The following is a 24410-nucleotide window of genomic DNA, read 5'->3' as shown; positions in this document are numbered from 1 at the left end:
ATATATATATTTTTAGTTTATGATATTTTGAAAAATTCCCCTCTCCCATCTAACATGCTGATCTTCTTTAATTTGGTACTTGAAATTGATAACAAGGATGCTACACCTTGGCAACTCGTTGGCCAGGATATATTGCACAGTCTTCACATCAGATAATGGGTCTGTACATATTATTTATGTATTTATTAAACAGAGATCTCCCCATCCCTCCCTATGGAAATTCCAATTTTTATTAATACTTTAATTTCTTTAAAAAGTTTGGCTTTTGAGACCCTCCCCATCCCTGGAATTTCCAGTAATCTCCTTGGGGTGGGTATGGACATTTTCTAGAACCACACAATAAAACAAATAAACGAACTTTGAGATAAAATGTTGAAGTATAAGTCAGTGGGACATATATACATTGATCAACTTATAAAGACATGATTGATCATTGCAACGTACTATACACAACTTAAGCAAAGGTGAAATTATAGCCCGAAAAAAATTAGGTGTGAACTGGATTCTAACCCATGACCTCTGTGATACCAGTGTGATAACTTAATTAATTAAAGTTCTATGCTACAACATACCAAACTGCTAATTTATTATGAAGTGACACAGCTAAAGGAGAGTTGCCAAGAAATCAACTTTTTTGTGAATTCTAAGATCAATATGAGTCTTCTAAATTTAAGATTATTATACCTAACAAAAGGCATACAGTAGGGCACTGCACTGTGTGCTCTCTCTACACACTCTTCCAGGCAGGATAGTAATACATATACACGTACTTTTTTTTTGTTTGGAATATACTGTTACTGCATGGTCATACAAGAGGTACTAGTTGCTGCTGAGTAGTCTTAAAATAAGTGAACTAAGTGTGACAAAATATCATGTATAGTAAATCTGCACCAGTTCAGTACAATTTAATACCAAATTTTAATCAGCCGCAAAAAAAAATTGTTAGCACCAGATATTACATGTACTTTGTGAAGGCTTCTGGAGGGGTTATACTTTAATTTATAAAGTACCTGGCAGCAAGTACTATTTTGATTTACTAAAGCAAGACTGTAGTAACTGCTAAGAAAATGTGTTTTGTACATCCCAGAAAAATTGGGTGGGGGTCAGTGCAGCCCTCTTCACAAAAGTTAAACTCTTGACCTATTTATGACCATAATCTGTGATTTTCCCTACCCCATTTGTGACTGTTGCGACTGCTACAGTTGCCCTAAACATAAGTTTTGAAGGACTTTTGTTGATGGTCTTATCAATAATGATGAAAATTGAGGTAGCTTATTCTAAAAAACATAACAAATTAAAGACTAGAGGGCAAAAGCCTTACCCTAGAGTATTTATGACCAAAACGGCTGAATAACCATACCCTTTGGGGCTGCACAGCTGTATATAGCACATAGAGGAGAGTTCCCCCCCCCCCCCTACCACTGGAGCAGGAATCAAAATATTATTGCCTTGATGACATAATAAAGATAAAATCTCAAAATAATCAAGAGTTACATATATGCATGGGACTTCACTAACAAAATGATGCCTGTTGCTTGCTGTAAATTACTCCTACAATGTGCCAGAATTCTGTTAATCTGGTCACCAACAGGTCTCAAAAATCTGACTGTATAATTAATAAATAAGAAAATGACCGACTGAGATTTTGTTTGAGCCAGAATAGAGTGGCCATAATAACTAGGTGGCTGTGTTAATGGGGGTGGCTCTATGGTGAGGTACATTCCACAGTAGTGATAAAGATGACACTCTCAAACACCAGTACCCATAAAGAGTTTGGACAGTATATTTTGCATAATCAGTTGGAAGAGGAAGAGGGAAAATGGAAATAAAATAGAATGGCTCTTGTGTACCAGAGACAACCCTTTCCCCGAGTTACCCTGGCGGAGCTAACTTTTCACTTATTTCTTTGCAAAATTCAACCAACCGTTTACACAAGGATGACGAACCAGACTTGGGGGTGAGACAATTCAGGTGGACAAGTTGACTCGCCTTGGCAGCTAAAGTAACCAACAACTTTTCTTTGAGTATACATAAACACTTTGGCTCGCCTAACTGGAACAACTCTCAGCATGGCGAGTGTCACGTAATGCCTAGATTTAAGATTTAAAGCAGCAATTTGTATCAAAGAAGAGAAAATTAACTCAGCAAAACCCACTCTGATCAAATGAGTGAGGGAAACTTAAACAAAGAGGGATAGTTGCACATTTGATTATTCAATAGGAGTTACGAATAATCATGCAGGGTCAACTTTTACTCGGCCTACATGGGCTACATTTTCTCATACAAACACTTGATAAAGTTGCCTCAGGGGGAGGGTTATCCCGGGTACCCGAGACCATACAAATGGGACCTGTGTTGCCTCAAAGAACACCCCCACGATTTTCAAAGGGGAAGGTCCATGAACTGGACCTTAACTTAGGGCAGCTTCAATGGCAGATTCCCTCTGATGGCTTGGATTTGAATAATTGATTTAATTACTTTTAAAGAGGACTACAACTCAAAAATCTTGCTCGAATTTCGATCCAGCGAGGCATAAGTTTCCATGCCGTGAATCAAGTTTTTACTGGGCGTTTTAAAAGCACTCACCAAAGAGAAAGAGACTGATGACCCCAAACTACCGATACATATGTACTGTATCTTACTGAAAACAACAATCTTCAACGAGAGATGTAGGAATGTGGGATACTGACCTTCAGCATGCGATCCAGCTTGTCTCTTCTACCAATACACGTGAGCCAAGAGTAACAAAAGTTCTGGTGACAGCGACTTTCGGAGCTAAACGGCTTCTGTTAATTATGTTCCCGTAGTACACAGTGCAAACTATGGCCAGCAATACTTCATCCAGGTTGTTGTTAACATTATAGGCTATTGCACTTATTGTTATCACTAAATCACGAACAACAAGAACCAAAAGTCGGAACAACACCAGTTTTACAAATGTGTAAAATTCGCCCGACGCTGACGGAAGGCTCTCCGTTATTTTGCTTCAAAACAATAATAAACTTTTCTCTTTTCCCGAAATTTTTGCTTCAAAAGTCGAAGTAATGTGTCTGCAACATCCTTCCATACTCAATATAAAATGAAACGAAACTGATGGTTTACAAATAGAGGGAAACCACGAGTAATCGAAACGCCATTTTCTCGCTTTGTGAAACGAGCCGCGAAGCGCAGTTTAAACCGGATGTGACGTCATTTTTTGTTGGATGATGCCTATACGAAAATTTCAGGAGTCTTCTGCCCCGTCCCTGGCCCCGCCCCTGGACTGGGCCAAAAAAAATGACGTTATTACGCGTCAGTAGATAAAATGAAATTTAAAAACAAAATAAGGATTAAAAATAACAGTAAAAGAATGAATTAGGAGAAATTAACGCGGGTGTTGTTGGTATAATGGTGGTGGTGGTGGACAATGGTCGGTGCTGGTGGTGGTTGTGGTGCTGGTGCTGGTTGTGGTGCTGGTGCTGGGTGGTCATCTGCCGGTGATCTTCTTCTTCTTCGTCTTATCCTGGCCGAGGGACAGGCCCTTGCCTTGTGGCCCATTCCTCGGCAGTTAAAGCAGCGCACTATGGGAAATAAAATAATAAATATATTTCGCGTGGTATACCATGGAATAGCCCACAAGTCAGTTGTATTTTCTCGGTATACACGCGAACCTTTGGGTTAGTGTGTATACCAAGAAAATACAACTGACAAGTGGTATATTTCATGGTATACCACGCGAGAGAGTTGTAAAAATGATTTATACCAGAGACTCATGACACATGCGAAGCACGGGAAGATGTGTCCCGCGAGATAGTCATAATTGATTTTGTTTCAATTGACATTCGATAGGTCAAAAATACTGGCGGGAGAATTACGCGGATCCACTGAGCCGAATAGTGGATCCATGCGTTATGCCTTAACTAATGATCAGACGCATGGAAAAGACACATGGAAAACTGACTTCAGAATTGGTTAAATGAAGACTTTGGCTCTCAAACTGACTACGAAAGAAAAAACTGAAGTTGCACTTCCTCATTTTCTGAGTATTTTTACGAGGCATGACATAAACTTTATCGAGAAAACTTGCGAAGTTAATTGAGGGTCCTCTAAAGAAACGAATCTAAGTGAGAAGCTTCAAATAGTAATTTAGCGGAATCTGTCAAAATGATAACATCTAACATCATCTCATTAACTATTAAATTGTGTTTTCTGTTCAATGCATGGTAAAGAAACCTTCTGTTTTTCCCTCGTCGCAACAATGTCGGGAAAGACAGCCACCAAGAGCTAGGAACTCTCACCTCGTCTCAACCGCAGGCGGTTTCTTAAATCTCCTTCCAGTTGTCCTTCATAAATCCTGATCTCTCTTCGTCCCTCTTCTTCTTCTTCTTCTTCTTCTTCTTCTTCTTCTTCTTCTTCTTCTTCTTCTTCTTCTTCTCTTCTATCGTCTCTTTCTGCCTCGCGATCTGCGAAGATAATGATCCGCAATCATCTCAGATGTTCGGCAATACAGCAATTTTTGAACTTTGAAAATCATAAACAAGAACGACACTAATTTTTCTACCGTGTATTACCTCTTTGAACTTGAAAGCGCTCTCGTCGATCTTCTCTCCTTCTATTCTCGCGTTCGCGTCGCCGCGACAAACGTTCCCTCTCTCGTGCATCTATAAACGACCACAGAAGAAACGATTAGTTAACTAAGCAAATAATTATCTATGAAAAGGCAACGTAGTTGGTATACATGAATTGTGATCAGTGCCAAAAAGGAAGCAAAATTTGTAAAATAAAGACTGGCAATTACCATCATCGCTCACACTCCTGCTCCTCACACTTGACTCGCGTCTGTTTGACATGGCTGTATGAAATCTACAATAGTAAAGAGTAAGGATACGCAAACATGAGTTCAGAATAAAAAATTCAAAGTCTGTAAGTCTGTAGGTTCACAACGCTATTTCCTTTATCTACATGTTTCGGGCGTGTCTTTGAAATGTGTTGTTAGTACGTATAACCGAGCGCTTTTACAGCGTTGTTATACTCAACTTTGTAACGGCAGTAGCTTTTTTCTGCAGGCTAAACCCAAGTCAAATAAAACCGACATCGCACTTTCAGCCATTCTAGAAAAGAAACTACAGTTCTAGGGCCATTATTTCTGTGCTTATTCCAAATGCAATCTCTGTAGATTTTTATGCGTCTCAATTATTTAACTGAGCTGGGGCCCCAGCGATTTTTTCCAGTTTTATCTAAAAATGGTCTCTGCGGCACGCCTTTGCAGCAAAAAGCGAAATCGTAAAATATCGTAAGAGATTCAGACAAGATTTCCCCGCAGGTGATGTCTCCTTAAACACGAATTTGAAACATTTTGTAATGAAAACTTACCGATCCAAACTGCTCTCCACTCGTCGCTAGCTACTCACAATTCAACCAGCTACAAAGAAAGTAACTGTGGTGTCCGAGTTTTATTCCACTACCGCATTATTCCCTGGGGTTGGGTTGGCTTTGTTCTCTTTGTGCTCTCTCAAAATAGCGCAAGCCGGTGGACCCCAAGAGACCTGTATGGAGCTGACAACAATTACTTTCAATCTTGGTAAAATGTGTGATAATTGACCAAATTAAACCACACGTGGGTCTAGCGTTGCAGCTCGAAAAATACACAAAAAAATCTGCGTCTTCTAACTCTGAAAAAATAAACTGGGCATAGAATGTTCATTTCGAAATCAAGCCGGACAGTTGCAAATAAATCTCATAGATAGGGATGCCTTTTTGGCAGCTAATCAATGCATGATCTGAAAGTTTTTGAGTTTTTGGTTTTTGACTTGAATAACAGCAGCCTTCACGAGAGAGGTTTGTATAATGAACGATGGGATCTATTTCGCACCTGCAACCTATGTAAAACTGGGCGGCGGCAGGATCTCTTCTTGCCGACGGAAACAATACCTGCGAGGTCACACATATCAATTCTTTCATGTTTTAAACAATAGAGCGCACTTTTTCTTTAATTCTTAATACAGGCCGATTACACGGCTATTTATCCACTGGGAAGTTAAACAAAGGAATATAAAGAGATTAGGAAAATGACGCTATGAGCGTTAGCCTCTCGTCAAGTCAAAGAATCCAAATACCGCGGCGGCAGTTAAGATATCACGATGATAAAAAAAAAAATTAAATGCCGCGACGAATTTGCATTAGACTGTTGTGAAAGCAAAGAGGCGAAATAGCTTGACGCTTAATTAGCAACAGAAGAGTTATCAACTTTAAATTGATTAAGCTAAATCCGATTGCCTTAATTGTCGAATTTACGAACCTGAGCTTTGAACCTTACATCATCAGAGAAAAGTGGAAAATACTGCTTCGGCGGTTGATTTTCCATCATTAGCTTCATCCAATTGAAAAATAGCACATAATGCACGTAAAGAGATTATGAAGCGTCACTAAATCGCTAAGGCGGTAAACGTACGTTCATTTCAAGTGTTGTCAATAAATTAACAATTTAGATGGCTAAATGATTCATTTGGGCCAAAACCTGAAAAAACCACACATGCCAAACTTCCTTAATGGTGCGTTTGCATGGTCCTACCTGCAGCAAGCAGTTATTGAGGGTTCTAAGTTTTGAGATTTTGGCGGGTTAATTAAGGGTATGAGCTGCCCCCTTTTTCCCGCCCTCTCCGCCCCCCGCCAACAACAACAACAGCTTATTTCTACGCCCCCACACCCCTCCCCCCCAAAAAATTGTGTAAGTATTATACACTAAAAGGTAACATATATAAGCCTTGTTCATGGCATTTATCTCATATCTTTCTTATGTTCAGATGAATGTAGAAATCCTTCAGAAGCGTGAAGATGAAATTGCGGTTGGAGTTGCGCGTTTGATCATGAACTTTCCTATCATAGTGCGAAGAATTAAGTGGGAATCACGCAATAAGAATATTGACCACAATCCGGCCATTTTTACCTTACTTTTGGTGTAAAAAGACCGGTAACCCATATTTAATAGAGTTTAAACGATTATCATGTTTGAAGTCTCTGCGTATTGCTTCAAGTGTCAATTGAATGCTTAGTTCAATGAAAGTCGAAAATGGTGTATTCGAATTCTACGCGCCTTACTGAAAATCGCAAAAATTAACAAGCATCGAAAAAAGAGCTTTTTTTGCGATCGAGATACGAAAAAGATTTAAATAAGTTAAAAGCACGACAAGTTAAAATGAAAATTATATGGCCATTATCCAATATTTTTATTGCAGTTGGCACTTGTTAATTTTACTACCCTTGTAAAAAAACATTGAAGTTGGTTTTATGCATCTCTCCTCCCACTGAGAAGAGAAGAAAAAGGCGTTAATTTGGAACACAGACTTATGAAAACTTATAAAGAAGCCCACGCAAGCCCAGTCTCCATTAAAGAAACACAAAACAATTTCCGTGTTTCTAACGAGTTACAAAAACATGAGTGGAAGCTAAGTCTGGGAGAAAGAGAAATGCTGCGGGAACAAGAATTAGAGTCGTTTTTTTTTTTTTTTGTCTTTTTCTGTCACATTCCACTCCTTTTTGCCAAACAGATAATAATGTACGAAATCATCCTGTCGAACATAACAAGATGTCATCTAACTCCACTCGAACAATCGTCTCACGTTAGTTGTACTCAATGAAATTAATTGAAGTCCTTGTGATTCTCCTTAGTGTTTCTCGAGCCTCTGGGTCATTGAACGGATGCACGAAATTTTGTAGCCAATAGGGATACACATGAAAAAAGGTCGAACGCACATTTCTATTTTCCATAAGTGCGTTGAAACTCCAAAACAAGTTACAAGCACAAACTTTTTCCAAATAACAAATAATGGCGAATTCTACCCTTGTAAAGACATAGGTATAACCTGTTGTAAGTTATTAATTTTATATATAGAATACTACAAGGCTGAAGGCAAGAAGACTTTTTAAAATAATTGTCGAATTAAAGATTCACAATAACAATTACACCGAGACAGAGACGAAGCCATCGAGATTATGCAACACACTTTTTCTTAGTGATCTCTAATGGTACGTCTACGCTGGATCCTTTTTGGGTCAATTAGAAACCAAAGTAATCCCTTGTCTCTTGAAAAAAAAAGAGTGAAGTCGGTTTTATGCATCTTTCCTCCCATTGAGAACAGAAATAAAAAGCTGGCGTTAATTAGTAACACAGACTCATGAAAACTGTTAAAGAAGCCCACGCAAGCCCGGTTTCCATTGAAGAGACACAAAACATTTTCCGTGTTTCTATCGAGTTATGAAAACATTAGTGGAAGCTAAGTCTGGGAGAAGCAGAAACGCTGCGGGAACACGAGCTGGATTCGATTTTTGTTTTCTTTTTCTGCCACATTCCACTCCTTTTGCCAAACTGATAATTCTTTGAAAAATCGTCCTGTCGAACATAAGAAGATATGATCTAACTGGCACTCGAACAATCGTCTCTAGCTCTCTACTCAACGAAATTAATTCAAAGGGATGCACGAAATTTTGTAGCCAAAAGGGATACACATGAAAAAAGGTGGAACACATATTTCTATTTTCCACCGGTGCGTCGCAAGTCGAAAACAAGTTACAAGCCTGAACTTTTTCCAAGTAACAAATAATGACGAAACAAGTTGGAAAGTTGAATAAAAAAAGAGCACGATTAGTTTTGAAGTATTTTGTAAGTGTCTATACAAGCTTCGTCACTTACCGCGGACTTGCGAGAAAAAAAAAGGAAAAAAAAGCGGGCAAATTTTTTTACTTTTTCTTTTGCTTGCCCATGTAATAAATTACAGAAGGGACAAAGGTTTGTAATTGTTTGTACTTTCCATAAACAAAGAGAAGAGTTAATAAGGCCGAGTATGTCCTTGGCTCGTGTCCCGTCATGATACCGTGCTAGAGCTATTTTTCCGGATCAAGCTTGTACTGCCTCCTACCCCGCGAGATATATTACATCTGTTTTTTGTTCTGATATTTAATTACTTGGTCCCACTAAAATTTGTCCTACCTTTACCGAGGATAGGGAGTGTCATTTTTTTTATTAAGCCTAATTTTCTTCGTGCCTGTGGTTGGACCGCAATCACTAGATTAACCATTCGTTTACTGATCTTTACTGGTCATGGATCACCAAACAACTTCAGCAAACTGAGGCCCCGTCCTTCCTATACCGAAGAAATTAAAAAAAAAAAGGCGCTTGCACTTCGAAAACGCATCAGATGTTTTCAAAACGCAACAATCACCACCGGCAAAAACTCTTGAGAGCACCCTCAAGTAAAAGAAAAAGTTAAGAAAGGTTTAGCCAGAAGGTCATTATTTCAGATTACAATATCGCAATCCGTATGTTTGTCATGTCGAAGGATCCTCCATGGCAAAGCTTTATACCCTTTATACCCTTTAAAATGCTTGTTGAACTGACGCTATATCCAGGGAATGTAGAGAGGACAATACATGGGCGCGCCTACGAGCTATGGAATATCTCTTCCAGTGTTGAACTCGATGTCTCACGATTAAGATACCAAGTGAAACAAGAGGAGAGATATTCGATATCTAGAACCGACCGGATAACGGCGTTCTTGACGACTTTTCAAAGATTTCCGAACACTATCCGAAGATTTACGAGGATTCTCCGGGAAATGTCCAAAGGCCACACGAACGTTTACGAATAATTACCGCAAATTTTCGAAGACCAACGATGATAACTAATGATGACACGAGTCCCAGATGTGGTTTCCTATTAAATGTAGATGTGGATGCCTATGAATTTAAGAGTGGTGTATTTTCCAGCACAACACGCGTGTCTATTTAAGCAATAGAGCACTTTTTCCGTGTTTACATAGCCTCATCTAAACATGAGGGGGGTGGTGAGAATTCAAGACAGTTATGCAAACCCGAGACATAGTGGAGGTTTTGCATAATTTTCAAGAATAGACCTCACGAGTGTTTAGCCGAGGCTATATAAACATGGAAAAAGTGCTGTATTACTGTTATGAAATAATTCTAAAAAATCTGTGCGAATCTAAAAGGTCACAACTGTGTTTACATGCTCTCATCTAAACACACCTATACACCGATGAGAGCGCACGTAATAGCTCACTTATTTTATAAATAAAAAATGGAGGACATTACACGGCAACAAAAGAATGCAGCGAGTGAGTACAATTATGTAGTCAACACGGGAAAATAAAATTCATATCTTCAAGCCACTTTGCAATTTTCTATTTATTATATCGAAAACTGGATGTTGAAAAACCAGCTATAAATAAACGAAAATGACGCTTTCAATATGTTTACAAGCCAGGATATGGAAAATACGCCGCTCGGGTCACAGATGTAGTTCGGTATGAATTTTACCAGTGGTGAGTTTTCCAGTAAACACACAGGTCTATATCATAATCATTTATTAATGTGAGCTAACATCAAAATTTTACAATCTTTATTTATCATTGATCAATTTGATGAAAAAACCAACCGAGAAAAGGAAGAGATGGCTTATTGGGAAATGGTGAATATGAAGGTCAAAGCAATGTGGGCTTCTTTATTTATAATTGTCGGTTTCCTAGTCCCCTCCTCTTCCCCCAGAGGATATTAACCTGTTGTCTTAGGTGAAAATCCCATTGGACTAGTAGTATGTCACCCTCATAAAAGTTTCAGTCTCAGTAGGAAATTTTCATTCCCTCACTGAAAAAGTTGCACACTAAGACACAGGGGGTATCATGGAGTAAGCAACTCAACTCATTGTGGCCAGGATGTTTTGACCAATAGAAATCAAATTACAATAATCAGACAAAAACGCAGACAACTATAGCAAAGATGTTAGGTTTTGCATTGCCATAGAACACCAAATAAAACTTCTTCAAAATTCCGATAAAAAAAGGGAATAACACAGGTTTTTGGGTGGTAAGCACAAATGACTCAATCATTGTCCAAGGATGTTGGATGCTGCAGACCTCAACTGATTAAACATGCATCTCCACAAACATGTACATCAGGAGTCAGCATCTTGTACTTATCCTTAATCCTAGGATAGCGCATGCTGCGGAACTCAACTGAAGTTATCTGCGAGAAGAGGGCACTCTCAAACACATAAATTCAGGAGCCAACATGACCCACATATCCCTTGGTAATATTTGAAATTACACATTGAAAAGTTTTTCAAGCACACATGGTAAGAAGAAAGTCCAAAAAAACTGGATCGTTGTTACGAGCCATCTCATAAAATTTGTCCTCGGGGCAAACATTCTGCATTTCAATGCATGCAACAGAAGCTTGGCACATTAAATCTTGAGGGGCACTGAACTTAACTTTGTCCGCTCCACAACGGAAACAACACCTGCAAATAGACAAGGTGACATCAAGGTGACCTTAGAGTTATATTGACGGGTTACATAACAAACTCTAGGAGATGTATAATGTACATCTAAATCCACACACATCAAGATATACACATGTGTGCATTGGACAATTGATGCAACTGCAATGAGTTGATCATTTTGAGCAAAATATTGTGGTTTGTCGGTGACGACCACATCAATTGATCAGCATGACACTGACAAATCATATTTTGCAATAACCAAGTTCAATGATTGTTTTGTCATTCAATAACTATGATTGTTCTCATATTTACATCACTCTCTGATGGATTCTAGAGCGTGATATCAGTAATTTACGCATAGCAGAATATTGTCTACAGCAAAACATGTTTACATGGCACTACGCGTGAGCAGGTCGGGTGGTGGGCTCTCTGCCAATGGAAAGGAAGAAAGTAGGAGTCATACTGATAACACCATCAACAATGTCAGTTTCAAATTGGTGCACTTATTGAACAAACAGTTATGGTGGATGCTTAATAAGAAGAACATGCTAGATGGTAGTAGGTGTGAAATGGAATCAATATGGTGTAAAGAGAAATTAAGTAAAATACAACCATGTAATTCAAAAATACAAACCTCAAAACAATACCATAACAAGGCAACTGCAACTTTGATTAAAAAAAAAGCTTCAGAGAAATACCACTGCGTATTTCCAGCCTCACCAAGCCTGCATGACCTTCGTACAATGGACTGCAAATAGGCAAGGTGACTTCACCACCGATTCGCCATGACCCAGCTAAAGACATGCCATCTAGACCTGGACTAGGAATCTAAGGGACAAAATGCGGAAGTTAGATCCATGAAAAATCCATATGACTACAGACAAAGCATTCACATAGGCAATGAAATGTTTTTCTTTTGGGCAAATTCTAGCCATGATTTTCAATTGTCTTCAAAACAACCAGAAATGATTGCCATTTAAACAAGGTAAAAGACTGTGGAAGGGGAGAAATTTCAGAGAAGAATATTCTCCTTGCCTCTTATAAGTTACATGAACAACGAATACTGCCATTTAACACATAAAACAAGATATACAAATGTTAACTACCAATGTACCAGTCCTTAGTCACAGCTGCTTGTCTAAAGTTTTTTGCTGGGAACCTATGTTAAACAGCCACCCGTTAAGTTGTCACCCCCTTATTAAACAGCCACCCCTTATTAACTAGCCATTTATTGAGAAATAATTTTCCCTAACTACTACAAACAAAAACCCTATTAAATGGCCATCCGAAGTTTAATACACGTCTATCATAGGTTTGTTTTGGAAAAGGCATAGATATATATATATAAGAGTCCTTAATAGAAAGGGACGCCTAATAAAATCACTCAAACACACATTGATGATGATTCAGTTCTAAGCAGTTAGCCCGATGACGAAAAAATAATGAACAACCACTATTAAACACCCACCTCCCATTTCCCCGAGAGTGGCAGCTTACTAGGGCTTTGAATGTAGTAGGTTTACATGACGACATGTGTAATGACAAATATTTGTTAAATGGTATGTTCATTGATGGATATTTACTAACTAAATCATTGCTATAAAGACTTACTCCACATGCCCCAGAAACACGAGCTTCGAGGAGAAGCTTGAGGTGGCTTGAGGAATCTGAATCAGCTAATGAGTGCACCTCAGTACATCCTACAGCATAGAGGGGGCAGGGTCGCCCTTCCTTTGAACACACAAAAGCCAAATGGGACAGCACCTTGCATCTAAAGCAAAATGAGTGGAAAGGATTTAGGAGAAAGAAACATTTTAGATAAAGAGCAAAGGAAGACTATCTAACACAAGTAGCTCCCATCAATAACAATACATAATTAACTAAAATCTACCTTTCCACCTGAATCCCACAATTCTTCGGACATGGCACCAATTTGCGAACACAAAGCTCATCATGACCTGTTTGATCACTATGTGGAACGTCCACACCACAGGAAGGGCACTTCTCTGTCCTGTGAGGGCAGATTAGCAGATGCTGGGCAAGTTCACGTTGGTAAGAACGAAGAATGCATCCTCTACCTTTAAAATTGCATTCCACAATCTTCATATCGCAATTTGGAAGGTGATTCTCCAGACCAGCTGTTGGCCCAGTCCAGCTGCAGCCACCAGGAAGAGAGATCGTTGACGGACACTTCATTACTCTCCTGCTAATAGCACCTTCAACTGCAAGATTTCTAACCAAAGTGCCACTTAAAACTCTCCTGTCGACTGGACAATGATTGTTATTTGACAGCCACTGGGTGATGCAGTGGTGGCAGAAGGAATGCCCATCTTGACAAGAGACTGGCTTGTTGAACACACCATAACTGCAACAATAACAACAACAAAAAAACATTTCACAATTTATTCCAAAAACTTTGGCAGTAGCCACAAAATTGATGCTGTCATAGCCTTAAAAATTGATTCTAAAAATACGTCTAAGAAAAATTCCGCAATTTTCGATGGAAAAGTTGATGGCATTACTTATAAATCGGAAAAGACCTTTTTCGACTGGGCTGTTTGTTGCCCCATTTCAGACCATGTGATGATACTCTTGAGAATTCTTCCTTCAAATTTTCCAAATAGCTGCGTGTATATGAACAAATAATTTTTAGATGGATAAAAGAACAAATCTCTCGGGAATATCACGTGGTCTGTAATAGGACAAGAATCCGCCCAAGCGAAAGAGGTCTCTACAAGTAAGACTAGGCCTGTCAAAGGATGGTAACGTCTTTGAAACCGTTCCAGGGTTGGCAGAGAACTATTAAATTGCTGCCAAAATATGCAGGAATAACATTCACTCACCAGATACTGCAGAGAAACTCCTGGTCCACATTTTCCACAAACAATTCAGGAGAATATCCAGACATGATTCTATCGGACAGTTAAGACTTAAAAATTACGAACAAAAATGAGCGAAAAGACAGACAAGAAAGATGGATCGAACAGAGAATGATTGAGGGCAGCAACGATCAAGCACGTGCGAGAGGAACAGATCGAGGAACTGCAGAAGACAACAACGAGATAACACTAAATAAATAATGCAATAAATCAAAAGAACCAAATGTAAATATATAGCGGCAATAATCCTATCGAGCGAACTGTGAGCTTGAATGGTCACTTCCACGAGAAGACGATCGGGTGAAGAGCGAAACGATCAAAATATGGCGGAACTGTATCGAGCCGAGAGGAACTGGGGTAAATGGTCTTCGTGTAGGAGAACAGTTTCCGTCCTTAACAACAGGCGGTAACCAAGGGTTCGAACGTCACTACCGGCTTCACGTTACATGGTATGAGTCATCACGAGCTTCGCATTACATGGTATAGCCATGACAACCAACTTATTTCGAGATAGAATTACATGACATGATGATATCACATTACTTATTTCGACCTATTTCGACCTATTTCGACCTGTTTCATGTCTTTTCGACACATGATGAGTCGTAAAATGTCGTAATATGAGTCGTAATATGTCGTAATATGTCACCCTCGGTCACCCTCATTAAATAAAGTCTTTCACTTCACTTCACTTCATGTCGAAAAGTAATTTTGCTACAGATGGCGCGTCATACAGATGGCGCGTCATACTTGTCCTTCTCATCTTTCCAATACCACTGCAATCTTGTGCTAAAAACATGGCCAGCTGCAGCAATTACTGATGATATGGTGGACAGTCTTCGAACCTTTGGAAACTTAGCATTTGAAGCTGATATAGCTAGAACAAAGATGGACTTATGGAACGCCAGAACTGTCTTATGATACTTTTTTTTATTATATTGGGTGGTTATGTCATTATATTGAGTAGTTATGTTATTATATTCGGTGATTAACTCATTATACTCGGTGCTTATTCCATTAGTTTAGAGGTTAACGTTATTAATAAAACTCCCTTTTAATAGAACTCCCAAAATGTTTTATTATTTTCAGCACTAAACACTACGTTGTTATCCTAGGCATGACATGAACACTACATTATTGTGCAGTTCCAGGAAATATCTGTATCCACCCCAAGGAAGCTCACTGCAAATTTTAAAAGGGATGGGCACTTCTGAATGAAAAACAAAGGGCTGATTATTTAAACGAAGTCCCATTGTTGAGGGCTGAGCCGCTGTTTAGACGTTGTCTCGATAAACAAGGGCTAAACGATGTTTAAAATTCATTATTGAAATGTTACTGACCCGTGTTTTCTCGAGTCAATGGCTAAACCATGTCTCATTAGGAAATGCAATGTCTGCGAGGTTATTTTGCATGCAAATTTCTAAACAGTGGTTATGTCTCTGCAACATGGCTTCTAAAACATGTCGCACGACAAATTTCAGCGAACGAGAAAAACGTTTTTGAGACGATTCACTTCCTAGTGAGACATGGTTTAGCCATTGACTCAAGAAAACACGGTTCAGTCGGCGAATTGGGTGGGGACTTTTCAGAACTGAAGTGGAAAGCAAAGTCTATGACAGTAAAACGTTGGCAAAAAAGGCAAAGGCATGGGAGGAAATTTTAACTAAATGTAACTCCCAATATCATTAATCTTATTCAGCAAAGTATCGTGAAATAATGAACTGGAGGCCGGCGTTTGGCATCTGGCTACAGCAACAATGTCAAATGGAACATCTTCATCTTCAATGTCTTAATCAAAGTCTTCTTCTCGATGCATAAGGGCGAAATTTATGCAACACTGCGGTGGCCACAATAATGACAAGGGTATTCGCCAAGGCGGTGCGCAGTCCCAAGTGCAGACAAGTCGTTTTAGCAATCCAAAGCATCTCTCAATAACACACCTAGTACGCCTATGTGCAGTATTGTAGCGCACATGCCCATCTCCTGCATTCTTTGGCTTGAGGATTGGTGTCATTAAGTATGCCCTACAAGCGTATCCACTGTCACCCACAAGTATGCCATCAAGAGTACCATTCCTTAATTTGTCTGCGATGTTGCTGTTCTCAAAAATGAGTGAGTTGTGAGTAGACCCAGGTCAGCGGGTTACGATGTTAGTAATAAAGGCATCGCTATCACAAACGGCTTGGACGTTGATGGAGTAAAACTGCTTTCTGTTAACAAATGCCATAGCATTTTCTTTATTTGGACATATGATCCCGATGTGGCTAAAATCGATTGCTGCGATCACTCCTAGAAAGTGTGCAACAACATAAAACTTTCTCTTGGTATCACCCAGGTTCTCTGGGAATGATAGGAATTTAGCCCTTGAAACCTTGTGGATGACTGTGCATGCAGCAAATACAGAAACAGCAAATAAATGGCCAATAGCCCTCTGGAAAGTTCCTGTCACATTGAATCTTAAAGCACTTAGCATTTGCTGCATTGGTGTGAGCGGAAGACCTCTCCTTGATCTTTAATTTATCAAAGATTTTTACGAGCTTACTGACCGAGTGCTTTCTAAGGCGAAAACACAATCGAAAGTCTTCGTCGTCGTGTTCCTCTAATGGGTTAAATCTATTCCTAAGGTGCCGAATTTGTCGAACATGTATATTGCGTCCATTAGCATAGTTTCTTAACCGTCTGTAGCACAGAGGGTCTCCCATTTCAAAATTGCTGACCATGAAAATATCGTTAAACAGCGTTTAAACCTACCTTTGATCAGGTCTAACTTACTATTGTTTCTTAGTCGGTGTTTAAACACTATCTAAACACTGTTATGGAAAAACAACATTTAAATAATCGGTACTTATGGTTTAAACGTGGGTTAGACGATGACTTTCATAAACTTCGTCTAAACTTCGTTTAAATAATTGGCCCAAAAAATCTTTAGTAGGTAAATATGGAAGGGTTCTTTCTGGAACAACACATTACTAGGTTTAGACAGGATAATAATATGTCCCAGGTCGTCCAACACAATTTTTCCAATAGCCTTGAAGAGGCCTACTTGGCGAGCAAAGTCGAGTGTGGATACTTGTACATTAAGACTAAACATGTAATTCATCAGTCTTTTTTTTTTAACTAGAATAAGGAGAAACATTTTTCAAAACAGAAGAAAGAAGCGTCTAAAGAGGCTGCCATGTCAGATTTCGGCAGTTCAATCCGCTGGTAACTCCACAGCAATCAACTTGTGTGCCAGAAGAGGACAATGACGAAACATTCGCTCGCGATTTGTGCTTGCAAGAATGCGCGGAGTGTGAAAAATCGCCTAGCCTATTGTTTAAGAGAAGAAAACAATCAACAAAGGCGAAGATTTCTGTGTGAGAAATTGCAAGACGCTAGGGGTAAACATAACAAGCAAAATACGAGGCCGTGGATGAAATTGCCACATAAATTGTTACTGCTCAAGTCAAGGGTTGACAAAGTAGAAGTATTGAATTTGGTATGAAAAAGATATTTTCGACCAAATGGGCCCTTGAAGGCCTATAGTAACCTTAACTCTGAATTGAGTGGCCCAGGTTTGAGTAGTGGCCTTGCCCCTGCCGTAAGCATTTCGTTAGGAGAAGGTCAGCCATGCATTCTTTTGTGCTAAGGAGGGACTTGCTTAATATGTTTTCAGCTGGTCTTAAAACCACATGAACTGGATACTAGAGATAGCATCAAAATATATATTATAGCAATCTCACTTGCAATCTCTAATGATGCAACCCACTAACCCACTTTGGATCTCCGCTTTGCTTTCAAATTTACCATGCAGCAGATACATACCAGCAAGTGAGACGAGTGGAACAGCAGTCAAGTCTTGAAAACGGACATGGTAAAGAGAACCCTTTACCGTCACAGTTCTTTCCGAGATGTCATTTTTGACATCAAAGTAAGCGCGCTTCAGCGTCATGTTCAGGTCACTTGAAAAGCTCTCCCATCTGTCATCACCCTGTGCAGCAAATTCCCACAAAAAAGGTAGCTCTGTGTGACGGCTGTTACCAAAGTTACATTTGCCACGTAAGTTAAATCCACAAATTACAGTATCCTTGTCAGTGTTATTATTTGCTTGAATGGAAGAAACAACAATAGCATTTGCTGCCGTAGACATTAACTGTTCAAGTCTGTCCCTATCAGAACTTGTGCTCACAGTTCGCTTCCTTTCTCTTGTCTGGAGACGTTCCAGGACTGTAAGTTCACTAATGCCTCCCATACTATGTTCTTTTAAAATTCTTTTATTTTGTGAATTGGAGAAATCGTGTTCTCTATTACACCTTTCACCAAATTTACAAGCACCATTAATGAAATGCTCACACACATGCAGGAAGTGGCACTGTTCACCTCTTTCGCAAGTTGCTTTGCTGTTGTAAAATTTACAGATCTCTGGTGGAGAGTGATTAGAACCTGACCTCTGTATCGATGGTGGTGGCATTGGAAAGTTACCACCAGTATTGCTTACTGGGCTCTGTACCAGATTTCTTCGCAAAGGGGTAGTATCTTCTGCTAATTTTTTTTTTTAAAAAGAGAAAACACAGAGACAGGTTGTTATGGATAGCAGACGTGAATGTTTAAGTTTCTGGAAGCTTCTAGAATGTCAAGTCACGCAATGTTTGAGCCAGAACCCTCTACTGTCACGCTATGGAACAGTTTAGTGCATTCCACTAAATGATGTAATTATGATGTAATGCTACATAAATAGAAGCTCCAAGAACGTTCTAGAATATTAATTAAATGTGTATGAAGAATTAGCCAGATAGTAGTAGTTGTAGTAGTTCTCGGTAGAGACCGAGTGGGAAGGCTATAGAGAGCTATTGTTGTTGGAAAAACTATTGAGGAAACTTCTTTCAAGGTCAAGTGGATCGAAAAGAGATTTCTTTGGAGACATCGAGATATATCGTGAGTTCGTGTCAGTGGTGGCTAAAGTTTTAGCATTAGGCTTAACTTAGTTTGACAGCAGATTGTATTGTTCAGAAATTGCTCCTTTGTAACGAAGATTATTATTATATAATTATTATAACGAAGATTATTATTACATTACGTATTGTTAAATAAATAAGTTGGTTCGTTGAAGAGCTTCGTAGTATATCTTTCTGTCGGTCGAGGGATACCGTAACAGGGTTAACACAATGCCGAATACATTTTCAATTAATTATAAATTATCAATAAAATGATTTACAAATTAGCAGTCCAAGAGAATATTGAGGGGTGACAAATGGAAAAACCCTGGTGAGAAGAGAGGTGGGGGGGGGGGGGGGGGAACTCCCGTGTGAAAAGTTTGGGGATGCTCACTGAAAAGATTTTGATTAAACCCTTACACAGACCAATCTGGGTGTGGCTTGAGCTTTAGGGTGGGCCATAGCCTAGCCGTAGTTTTTTGTACACATTCGATTGCTGTCACATGAAAACCACTCTCGATGCCATCGCTATGACGTCGAGTGTTTTAATGGAAAATACCGGCACCACTCGTGAAATTCATACGAAACTACATCCGGGACACGGGTGCCATATTTTGCATATTTTTTTTCCAGTGAAGATAACGATGACGTCATTTCCCAGTTTTCACGGTTGTCTGTGCAAACAGTCAGTTTGTCTTGATAATAAGATGAAAATTACGCGATGGCTTAAAGATATGAATTGTATTGCCTCGTGTTAAAAACAATATTTTACTCACTCGCTGCGCTTGTTCTTAAAACATTGATTTTTTCACTCAGAAATAAAACTAATATCTGCGCGCCGGAGCGTAATGTTTTTAGTGTTCTACCCCAGCGTAGGAATCACATACAAACAGGTATTCGTAAGATCGCTCAACATTTTCTGTAGTGATCACAACGATCACTGCAGCCGACTTACCGATCATACAGAAACCAGGCTTAAAGCAGCAAGCAAGTTACCAGGAGATCCGAAATTCCTTTAACAGAATGCTTCAACAGTTCTTCGCCACAAATTCATGTTTCACAAATCAGTAAACTATGAGCCTCTTCATATGAGCCCGGTAACCGGGCTGACTCGGTTATCGGGACGAATTTTGTTGTCTGTTCATACGGAAAATTTAAGCCCGGTCTGCCGGGATAAAATCCAAGAAACACAACCAAAATGGTGAAACATAAACTTGTATCGTTCGCGGCCATCGTAGCTTTGTGGACTCTTGTAACTTTACTAATAAAGCTAATTCGCATACTACTTAAGTGGAAATACATACAAGACAAAAATTATGCCATTTTGGCTGCTATGTTGCGAAAGCGAAGCTATTTTGTCTAAAAAGTTTCGTCCCAGTTACCCGGGCTGGAGTGTTCATATGGGAAAATTTTCATCCCGGTTACGGAGATCTCGGTAACCGGGCCAGCCCGGCTTCTCATATGAACCCACCGACATTTTTACGAAGGAAAGTGTGGCGAAGCGAGATCTCGGGCTCATATGAAGAATTACACAATTAAAATCCTACCAAAACAGTTTCACTGACGGACTCCCAAACAACCACTGCCATTCGATCACATCACATTTGAAACTTGTTAAAAAACACAAACTAATTCATTAAATAACTTATTCGTTATTCTTATGGTTATAATTGAAAGGCGCGTAACCAAATTGGACACTCCCTAACTCATGCCTTGCTTAAGAATGCAATTAAAATTGACCCCTACCAATTCCTTTGAGTCGCCTGCTTTTAAAAACACACTTTGAAAACATGGGCTTTCAGTTTTCAGGATGGGCCTACTTTACTTCTAACTTCTCTATAAAATATCCTATAGGTATAGATAACACTATGGGAGTAGATAACAGCGCTTTAACTCTGAACAACAGGCTGTTAACAAAACCCTTTTCTCTATAAACCTCAATGGAAGAAGGAGTACAAGTAGCCTACAGGTACATTTATTATTCAATCCTTTGTCAATTGTTTTGCTTTAGTATCTGCTGACTAATGACCGTTTTATTATATTTCCTTTTTTCATGAACAATATTATATGTCCAATTCACATGCAAACGTTTCCAATAATTTTTTTTTGGAATAAAAACACCCACAGACTGGTTTTTATAAGCGCACAAACACAAATATAAGTCGAATATGCTGACGCGATAGACTTGTTTTAATCGGCGCCCTTTGATAGGAAATTTTCCAAACAAAAGGCGCGAATTATCAACAGTTTACTCACTGTATACGTTATAATCTTCTCATGGGCCAAAGTTCCTAATTTACAGACAAAATTACCTCGATGATGATTATCGACGAGTTTCGGTGTTCTGCAGTCTACCACCGCCATCATCATCGTCATCATCATCATGATCATTGTCATCATCATCATCATCATCATCATCATCTTTTATTTGCCACATCATCAACACAAGCATATACAATAATAACAAAAAAGAATTGACGGGGCGAGGAGACTTCTATATTGGAAGCCACGTCAGTTGTTAATATAGTAGTTTTAAGTTTTGTGTCCACGGCATGACCAATTCAGCATTACTTACAGAGTGAACTACCTCTACAGGCTGAATCACATCTTCAGGCTGAATTACCTCGTCGTTGATCATCGGCGAACTTTTGGATCCTTCCTTATAGAGAAAGAGTTATCGGGTAGTAGCTTTTCTCTCGACTCGCGATTTAATTTTTTTTACTGCACAAGCAGTCGGTATTACTTCGCCGAAGATCTTCGGCGAGTTTTAATGCTCTTTCTTATTTTGTACACTCCAGTTTCTTATCGTATACTTCTGGACACCTCGCTTTAGGGAACATTGCTCGGAAATAAGGAATGCCGTTTCATATCTACGCTAATGATTCTTCGATCGATTTTTCAATACGCCTGAGTTGGTTAACTGGATGTCCCCTAACAAATTAAAGTTGAAATCTGATGAAACATCATAATTTCCTCCCAGGCCCTAGTAGTTCGGCCGCTTAATATCTGCGATGACCAGATCAGAGCTTCGATTCCGGCTAGAAATATTAGTGTGAGTTTTGATTCTGATAGGAATTTTGAGTAGCATAACTGTTACATCTTTCTTTCACATTGTTACGAGTATCGTTGAAGAGCAGGGTTGTTTCCAGACAGAACTCAGGATCGCTGGTAACAGCAACAAACTAATTTATTTCCGTAAGGTAACTTCACGAGTTTACAGCACTAAGCTTCTTCAAATTTGAATTGATCTCTCTCACAGAAGGAACGCTCGCTCTAATATACATGAGGCTTAAAGTTCTAGAAACTTCTATTCGGAGCTAAATTAAGTTGTTTGACACAGTTTCTAATCTGAGTAATTACATAAAGATCAGAATGTTCTGGAATGTTCTTATTCAAATTGGTCACGGCTGAATGACTTCCGGTTCTAGATTGTTCTAGAAATTGACTTAGACAATTTTTCGTAACACACATTCGCAATGTATCTCGTATAAGAAAGTACTTAACCACGGAGTGTATCATGTTTTAGTTCATGCTTTCGTCACGTTTAGGTTGGATGGCGGGATTCTAAAATAACTTTTGCAAAACTTCAAGCTGCTATAAACTGTGCTGCTCGTCTAATGTTGGGTAAAAATAAGTATGATGATGTCACTCCAGGGTCGATCGGGCTTCATTAGCTCCCATTTAGCAAGCGTATTGTTTTTAAGTTTCTACTATTGACATATGAGGTGCTTAATAGGCCTGCACAAATGTATATAACTGATCTGTTGAATAGCTATGTCCCATTTTGGTCAGGACTGGAAAATCTAATGCATCCTAGCTAATATTTCACATGCAAATTTGTAGGTTTCCTCTAACTGTATACAGGCAAAAAGTAACGATAGACAAATCCGACGTTTCGGCGACATCTTGGCGCCATTGTCAAGGGAAACTAATTAAATATGCGATTTCAAGAGTAACTAAGAGTTCAGAGTTTCTAATTTGCATAAGTTAGACAAAGACTTTAGCGCGAACTGAGTCTGATTGTACATTTAAACACGGTCGTAATTGTTTAATGAGTAACATCTCATTAATGAGACAATCAAACTTGTTGTGGCATTTTTTCAACACGCTAAAACAATTGCGAAGGTCATCCGGAATCCTGCCTGCGTGTCTATTATCATAGTGATTGCGTACTGACGAGGTCTTGCTTCTATGTCCATCAACGCGTACGAACAGATGGCCACGGGTGTAACCGACATAACCAGCATCGCACTGGTCACACTTGAAGTTATACACAACGCATTGTTGATCAATGAGCTGAGGCTTAGGTTCGCTTGTCGGGAACTCCTGGGCAATCTTGCGGCTCGTAAACACCGGTTGAACACTAGTCTGCAGCTTCACACTGAGATCTTTCAACTGTGTCTTCACGATATTAGCAGACTCCTGGTCTTTAAAGGGTATGACAACCCGAGTAGTGTTTTCTGTCGTAGATCTGGACCGTAATGAGGGCTGGTCAGCGACCTTTAAATTTAGGAAGGTTTTGACAGTGGAGTGAACAAGGTGCTTGGGATATTTCAGTTTAGAGAAAACAGACTTCAGTCGTTTGCACTCCTCAGTGAAGTAGGACCATGACGAAGACAGGCGATGTGCGCGATCAAGCATAGTTGTCAATAGTCCGCGCTTGTACCTATTATCGACATGACTGTGGTAATGGAGAAGCAGACCACTGTTTGTTGGCTTCACAAACACTTAAGTTTCAATACAAGGCGCTCTGTTTAGGAGTTGAGTACCGAGAAAGGGAAGCATTCCATCATTTTCGACCTCCATAGTGAAGTTGATGGCGGGGTGAGCGTGGTTGAGGGTGTTAAGAAAGTCCCTAGCTGTAGACAAATCGGGCATCACAGTGAATGTGTCGTCAACATATCGACGATAGTAAGGTGGCAGCTTGCCCTCAACATCTAATTTCTCTTCAATAGACGACATGAATACGTTGGCTAGCAAGGGCCCAAGGGGGGACCTCATCGCTACTCCGTCGATCTGTTCATACAGGGATCCATTAAATTGGAAAAGCTGCCCCTTGGTGGCCACACCCAAAAGATCAATAAGGTCTTGCTTTGAAATGTTCAAATCATACTCGGAATTAAACCAGTTGTTTCTAAAGGCTCTGGCTGCGAGAATCGTAATGGTTTCATCCAAAGGTACATTCGTGAACAAGGAGGACACATCATAGGACACCAGCAAGTCACCAGGTGTTATGTTGAGGTCTCGCGGTAGTTCGTTCACAAAATCGAAAATGTCCGTGACTGTGTACTCATTTAACGACAACGGTTTGAGCTTGTTGTCCAACCACAGAAGCTTCGGATAGTCGTT

The 24410-nt window shown here is 39.5% G+C and overlaps 1 protein-coding gene and 1 pseudogene across 1 annotated transcript; both read right to left on the bottom strand.

Moving 5' to 3' along the window:
- Positions 1–10340: 10340 nt before the first annotated feature.
- LOC149117252 (RING finger protein 151-like) lies at positions 10341–14463 on the bottom strand. Its single transcript, XM_089277167.1, has 5 exons — positions 14113–14463; positions 13161–13634; positions 12881–13040; positions 11904–12097; positions 10341–11287 (listed from the first exon to the last, which is right to left on the bottom strand). The coding sequence occupies exons 1-4, from the start codon at positions 14175–14177 to the stop codon at positions 11942–11944; spliced, it is 855 nt and encodes a 284-aa protein (XP_089133293.1). The 5' UTR covers positions 14178–14463; the 3' UTR covers positions 10341–11287; positions 11904–11941.
- A 1474-nt stretch (positions 14464–15937) lies between these two features.
- On the bottom strand, positions 15938–18379 carry LOC110060139 (uncharacterized; annotated as a pseudogene).
- Between the last annotated feature and the right edge of the window lie 6031 nt (positions 18380–24410).

Source organism: Orbicella faveolata, unplaced genomic scaffold (genome assembly GCF_042242905.1).
Source record: "Orbicella faveolata isolate gen_17 unplaced genomic scaffold, um_ofav_v1 contig_12, whole genome shotgun sequence".
Classification (NCBI taxonomy): Eukaryota; Metazoa; Cnidaria; class Anthozoa; order Scleractinia; family Merulinidae; genus Orbicella; species Orbicella faveolata.
Note: the sequence above shows the minus strand (reverse complement) of the source record. Positions and strands in the feature narration are given on the sequence as shown.